The sequence below is a fragment of the Trematomus bernacchii genome, unplaced genomic scaffold, assembly GCF_902827165.1.
Source record: "Trematomus bernacchii unplaced genomic scaffold, fTreBer1.1, whole genome shotgun sequence".
NCBI classification, from domain to species: Eukaryota; Metazoa; Chordata; class Actinopteri; order Perciformes; family Nototheniidae; genus Trematomus; species Trematomus bernacchii.
Genome location: NW_022987839.1, coordinates 6,863,406 through 6,870,827, shown reverse-complemented (window position 1 = coordinate 6,870,827; position 7,422 = coordinate 6,863,406). Strand labels below are relative to the sequence as shown.

Genomic DNA, 7,422 nt, shown 5'->3' with positions numbered 1-7,422 from the left:
CTCAGCTCTGCAGGACGGATGAGGTCGGAGAGTTGTGTGTTTGCACTGTCGCCACGGGAACGTCGTACTACGGCCTCACCGGCATGACCAAAAACACGTTCGAGGTGAGAGAGTGAAGGATTACCTATAACGGTTATTCATTTAAATAATATTCATTATCATATTTGTTTGTTTTTAAATTAAAGTCGTACATTTATAAGCTATGTGGTTCTTGCAAATGAAACAGTTGAGCTTTTCCAGGGAATCCCACCCATGATTCTGAGTTTGAACCCCCTCAGCGGCTCCTTCATTAGTATAGTTTCACCTCAAAGCGCCCTTTTACCTTGCCATATATTGTTTATATTTAAACCACCCTCTGTTTCCCCTCTCTCTCACCCCCCCCAGGTGTTCCCGGTGACCAGCAGCGGGACCCCCCTCTCTGAGTTCCCCTTCACCCGGACGGGGCTGCTGGGCTTCATCGGGCCGGCCGGGCTGATCTTCGTGGCGGGAAAGATGGACGGGCTGATGCTGGTGGGAGGCCGGCAGCACAACGCCGACGACATCGTGGCCACCGCGCTCGCTGTGGAGCCCATGAAGTTCGTCTACAGGGGGAGGTGAGGGTCCGAGGGGACGCTGCAAAAAGAGATACAGTTGTTTTTACTTTAAGATGCTCTGATATGATAGCAAAGGATTGTATGCAATATGATCTGATTCCATATGGTGCAAAACGAAATGATAGGATAAGATTCGATATGATACAATGCGATACTTTACTGTACAATAAAATAAGATACTATATAATTTAATATATCTCGACACGGAACGATACGTTAGGATACGTCTCAATACAGTACAATACAAATTTAATTAGTTTTGATTCAATAAAATACTATTTGATACAATACGATATGAGTGGGAGCAGTGCTAATCATAGCTAATGAATTTTCTAAATTAGCTATTGGTTTTGAAAACGTTTGAACCCATCCTTTTAGCTAGGATGAACATACTAGTTGGGCGAGTTGGCACAAGTCTCTTGATTGCCTCAAATATTTCCCTTGTCTGAATTAAAAACAGTCGTTCTAATCAGCAAATGATCTGTGTATAGACAGAATAGATTTCTCAGTAATAAATATTGCTCTTCCTATAAACTTTGTAAATGGATCGTGACTATAGACTGGATAGCCAGTACATACTGTTGGAGGGACAGCAGGGCTAACAGAAGCCCTTTTGAATATTGTCTCGACTATTTATGTGACCCCTGATAAACAGATAGCTGAAGAATAACCTGTGTGTGTGTGTTGTGTGTGTGTGTGTGTGTGTGTTGTGTGTGTGTGTGTGTGTGTGTGTTGTGTGTGTGTGTGTGTGTGTGTGTGTGTGTGTGTGTGTGTGTGTGTGTGTTGTGTGTGTGTGTGTGTGTGTGTGTGTGTGTGTGTGTGCGCACGTGTGTGGTGTGTGTTGCAGGATTGCAGTGTACCATTTGATACAATACGTTTCAATTTGTGACATTACTATATGATACCATATAATAAGATACCATACGATGCGTTATCTAGCTAATAAACATGCTGAATGTGTGTGTGTGTGTGTGTGCTGCAGGATCGCGGTGTTCTCCATCACGGTGCTTCACGATGAGAGAATCGTGGTGGTGGCGGAGCAGCGGCCCGACTCCACCGAGGAGGACAGCTTCCAGTGGATGAGCCGCGTGCTGCAGGTACGAAACATCAGTCATCCCTCCTGCTCCAGCTAGTCCGTTTCTAACTCATACATACTCTGCGTTATGTCTAAGCAACCTTTTTCAATTGTCATTACACCAATTAAAGCGCCCATTTGATTGTCTTTGTAACTGGAACAGGAAATCTAACCAATAAAGCCAGTCGAAGTAATCCCTCCTTCTCCAGCTAGTCAGAATCAGAATACCTTGATTCGTCCCACAGAGGGGAAACTTACATTTGTTACAGCAGAAAAGAGCCAAAGACAGCTTAATGTTAACTAAGAAAAAGTATCTTCCTAACTCATAGTGCATTGTTATGCATTGTACCTTAACTCTCTATAAGCAACCTTTTCCAACTGTAAGTACACCAATTAAAGCTGCCGTCTGATGGTCTTTCTCCCCCCTCCTCCCTCTCCAGGCGATAGACGGCATCCACCAGGTGGGGGTGTACTGCCTCGCTCTGGTTCCCTCCAACACTCTGCCTAAAACTCCTCTGGGGGGCATCCACCTGTCAGAGACCAAGCAGCTGTTCCTGGAGGGGGCGCTGCACCCCTGCAACGTGCTCATGTGCCCCCACACCTGCGTCACCAACCTGCCCAAACCCCGCCAGAAACAACCAGGTACACACACACACACACACACGCACACGCACACGCACGCGCACACACACACACACACACACACACACACACACACACACACACACACACACCGTACGCACGCACACATTTTTCCCAATAAAGTCCATTTAAATAATTTGATTTAATTGTAACCTGGGAAAAACAGGTCTAAACTCAAATTCTGTGTTAATCCTCCTCCTCTTCCTCCTCCTCTTCATCCCCTCCTCTTCCTCTTCCTCCTCTTCCTCAGAGATTGGCCCTGCCTCAGTGATGGTTGGTAACTTGGTGTCGGGGAAGAGGATCGCTCAGGCCAGCGGTCGAGATTTGGTTCAGATCGAAGACAATGACCAGGCAAGGAAGGTGTGTGTGAGAGGGGGGGGGCTGGTTTTCATCTTCATCATCATCATCATCATCATCATCATCATCATCACAACACATACACACATGTACATAGTCATAATGAGACAATTGCGTTAACCATTTAGTGTATTTGTTTGGATCAAATCTCATCAATGTATGCTGTGGTTTTCATTTCACATAACAATAGTTTTAAAGAGTCCTCTCCTGCTGATGTTCAGGTGTATATCAGTATTTAGTGTCTCTACTTTAAAGAGTCCTCTCCTGCTGATGTTCAGGTGTATATCAGTATTTAGTGTCTCTACTTTAAAGAGTCCTCTCCTGCTGATGTTCAGGTGTATATCAGTATTTAGTGTCTCTACTTTAAAGAGTCCTCTCCTGCTGATGTTCAGGTGTATATCAGTATGTAGTGTCTCTACTTTAAAAAGTCCTCTCCTGCTGATGTTCAGGTGTATATCAGTATGTAGTGCTATCTACTTTAAAGAGTCCTCTCCTGCTGATGTTCAGGTGTATATCAGTATGTAGTGTCTCTACTTTAAAGAGTCCTCTCCTGCTGATGTTCAGGTGTATATCAGTATGTAGTGTCTCTACTTTAAAGAGTCCTCTCCTGCTGATGTTCAGGTGTATATCAGTATGTAGTTGTCTCTACTTTAAAGAGTCCTCTCCTGCTGATGTTCAGGTGTATATCAGTATGTAGTGTCTCTACTTTAAAGAGTCCTCTCCTGCTGATGTTCAGGTGTATATCAGTATGTAGTGTCTCTACTTTAAAGAGTCCTCTCCTGCTGATGTTCAGGTTATATCAGTATGTAGTGTCTCTACTTTAAAGAGTCCTCTCCTGCTGATGTTCAGGTGTATATCAGTATGTAGTGTCTCTACTTTAAAGAGTCCTCTTCCGCTGATGTTCAGGTGTATATCAGTACTTAGTGTCTATACTTTAAAGAGTCCTCTCCTGATTGTTCAGGTGTATCTCAGGTATGTAGTGTCTCTAATTTAAAGGAGTCTCTCCGCTGATGTTCAGGTGTATATCAGTATGTTAGTGTCTCTACCTTTAAAGAGTCCCTCTCCCTGCTGATGTTCAGGTGTATATCAGTATGTAGTGTCTCTACTTTAAAGAGTCCTCTCCTGCTGATGTTTAGGTGTATATCAGTATGTAGTGTCTCTACTTTAAAGAGTCCTCTCCTGCTGATGTTTCAGGTGTATATCAGTATGTAGTGTCTCTACTTTAAAGAGTCCTCTCCTGCTGATGTTCAGGTGTATATCATTATGTAGTGTCTCTACTTTAAAGAGTCCTCTCCTGCTGATGTTCAGGTGTATATCAGTATGTAGTGTCTCTACTTTAAAAGTCCTCTCCTGCTGATGTTCAGGTGTATATCAGTATGTAGTGTCTCTACTTTAAAGAGTCCTCTCCTGCTGATGTTCAGGTGTATATCAGTATGTAGTGTCTCTACTTTAAAGAGTCCTCTCCTGCTGATGTTCAGGTGTATATCAGTATGTAGTGTCTCTACTTTAAAGAGTCCTCTCCTGCTGATGTTCAGGTGTATATCAGTATGTAGTGTCTCTACTTTAAAGAGTCCTCTCCTGATGTTCAGGTGTATATCAGTATGTAGTGTCTCTACTTCAAAGAGTCCTCTCCTGCTGATGTTCAGGTGTATATCAGTATGTAGTGTCTCTACTTTAAAGAGTCCTCTCCTGCTGATGTTCAGGTGTATATCAGTATGTAGTGTCTCTACTTTAAAGAGTCCTCTTCTGCTGATGTTCAGGTGTATATCAGTATGTAGTGTCTCTACTTTAAAGAGTCCTCTCCTGCTGATGTTCAGGTGTATATCAGTATGTAGTGTCTCTACTTTAAAGAGTCCTCTCCTGCTGATGTTCAGGTGTATATCAGTATGTAGTGTCTCTACTTTAAAGAGTCCTCTCCTGCTGATGTCCAGGTGTATATCAGTATTTAGTGTCTCTACTTTAAAGAGTCCTCTCCTGCTGATGTTCAGGTGTATATCAGTATGTAGTGTCTCTACTTTAAAGAGTCCTCTCCAAAAAACCCAAAAAGCATGATAGGGCCTCTTTAAAACCACATATCACAGCATCATCAATCAGGCAGTTTGTAGTTGTTTGTGTTGCTTTGATTCATCAGTTATTCCTGGACAATTAAGCTCAAACCTCATTTAAAGTTTTCTGTCAGAGGATAGGTACAAAATCTTAAGATTCAAGATGCAAAGTGGCCATATTACTACTTACTTTTCTCACTATGATTTGAGATCTATAGCGAAAAGGAAAGTCTGACGGCAGAAGGGGAAGCCAGGCAACATTAGATGCTTTAGCAGCTCTGTGGAAGTCGTATTTGTACCGTTAGAAATGAGTAAGACAGGAGGAGAGAGTCACTGAATAAACAAACAACAGAGATCAAACTGAGAAATAGAAATGGAGGTCATGACAGCAAGAAGAAGCCGACATGAAGACAGAGAGGAAACGGAGAGTAACTGAAGCAGAGAGAGGAGTGATGAAGAGGAACAGGAGGTGTGATGAAGAGGAACAGGAGGAGTGTGTTTCTGACAGAACAGATTTTCCTCTCCTCTCTCTTTCTGAATGTCAGGCGGCCGCACACACACACCGTGTAGATTTTAATAAGAAGAGACAAGCTCATAAATAATAACAACCACCAAACTCCACCGCTGCAGCCAGACTCCCAGCATGCACCTGGTTCATTACGCTGTCACCAAACACATGGTGAATCAGAATCAGCTGTATTACCAGCTAGGTTGACACGTGAAGTGATTTCTCTGCCGACCCCCCCTCAAAAAACGGTGTTTCGCGGACCAAGTGAATATCAATACTGACACTGTATGTCTTTTTCAGTTTTATAAAGAGGCTCTGGTTTTATTTTTGACTTTGTTTGGCAGTTAAAGGACTTGTTTAACATTTTGAAAACGCCAGTTAGCTTAGCATAGCTTAGCGTATGAAGAGCAATGAGGTCTGCATAGGGTAGTTAGACGATGGGTGAATGAGTCCCAAAAAAAAAGCCACGACTCTCATGAGACAGCTGTTCCTTTCCCATTTTTAGACCTTACTGTCACGTACATAACTTCTAACACCAGGTTTTTGTAATAACTATACTTATTTTACATAACAAACATATTATTTGTTTGCTGTTGCCGTAAGCACAATCTTATCCTGAGTCTTACCCAGTACTTTCCATGCGTAGATAAACATATAACGGAGATTTCATCCTGTAAAAACACAATGCATATAAGAAGCGGAAACTGACACGCAGTCATGTTCTCAAAAGTTGACGTTGATTCACGGCAAGATGCAAAAGGATAAGGAAAGATGTAGAGTTTTGTCACCGTACACTATTTCCCAGGTACTTTACTCAAGTATTGCTATAATTACAGACATCAGACGTGGACTGCATCATTTCTGCAGAGCGACCTGTAAACTCTTTAGTGTTTACATTCAGTTTAATCTAACTTTTCTCAGCTGATGAGGCGATGAAGCGTTCCTGAAAAATGAGTGTGTGATATGGAAATGATTGTGATTTTCAGTTTAATGTATCAGGCAGAGGACGGGTTAGTTTGGATATTTTCCACAAGGTGAAAATGGAGAAGCTTTATTTAAAATAGCATTTGTGATTTGGAGGATTATGAATGAGAATGCATGATGTGTTTTCTGAATGTTAGTCAGGGTTAGAGGAGGAACTGTCTGTTGCTGCTTCTCACCATCGTTATCGTTGATTCATCCCTTCATCGTTTGTTTATCCATCGCTGCATGTTACCTGAAAACCAGACCCTCTGTGTGAATGAGCTCCTCGACTTCTCTAGACTTTGTGATGATTGAAATGCTCTCAGTGTCATCTGAGATAGAGAAATGTGATGTATTTGTAACATCTCCTCAGAAACACTGACACAGCTGTTGTTAAAGAAATGGGAACTGTCACTGTTTCCTTCATTTTGTTCCTTGAAGGCCTCGAGATTATTTGAGAATCCCAAAACAAGTGTGAGAGTTCGTGAGACAGGGTTTTAAATAGTGAGATTTTAATGAAAATGCTTGTATTTATGTTTTATAAGGAGTTACAAAACATGGACTATACAGCAAGTGTTCGAGTGAGAGTTTGTATGTTTTGAAGCTGTACGCACACGTTACTTCGGTTCTGCAAGATTTTCTCAGGTTTTTGATTTAACGTTAATGTTGGAGCATATTGAGAAAATGAAAGTTTTCTTGTAGAGTTTATGAAGATGAAGAGACAGTATGATGCTCTTATACAGCGTTTAGAGGATTGATAGGAAGGCTGTCATTAGCATTGCTTAACACAATAGGCGCACCGGAGTACTTTTCCCCATACTTTTCCCGTTTCCCGTTCACACCAAAAAGAGAACTTAGTTCATGAGAACTTTTACCCCCATTTTTAGTGCCTGCTAGAGAGGTGGTACTATCCTGGGGAGAAAAAAGTACCAATTTCTATTGGCTGGGCGAATTGCAAACCACGCCCCGTAAAACTCTGAAAAGTTTTGTGAAGCCGCCATTGTATTTGTGGCATTAGCATTATTAGCATTAGCATTAGCCCCGCGCACCAACGGAGAGAGAATAACTTATGGCAACACAAAAGAAAACATGGGAGTGGTGGAGATGAGGAGGTGTCGGCGTTCTGGCGATTTACTCTGAAGGCTTCAGTAGAAGCTGCTGGGAGTCCCAGCAGCTTCTACTGAAGCCAGCCCCCAACTCCGGGGGACTCCGGGACTTCGGGTGGCAGTATACGCCGTG

At 42.5% G+C, this 7,422-nt stretch overlaps 1 protein-coding gene across 1 annotated transcript in view; it reads left to right on the top strand.

The window, feature by feature from the left end:
• The window catches only part of LOC117500293 (disco-interacting protein 2 homolog C-like), a gene marked incomplete in the record, with an annotated part of 190,522 nt that overhangs the window by 163,418 nt on the left and 19,682 nt on the right, over window positions 1–7,422 (top strand). The window contains 5 exon segments of the mRNA XM_034153108.1: window positions 1–104; window positions 385–593; window positions 1,576–1,690; window positions 2,109–2,310; window positions 2,561–2,670. Coding sequence (XP_034008999.1) covers window positions 1–104; window positions 385–593; window positions 1,576–1,690; window positions 2,109–2,310; window positions 2,561–2,670 — 740 coding nt within the window.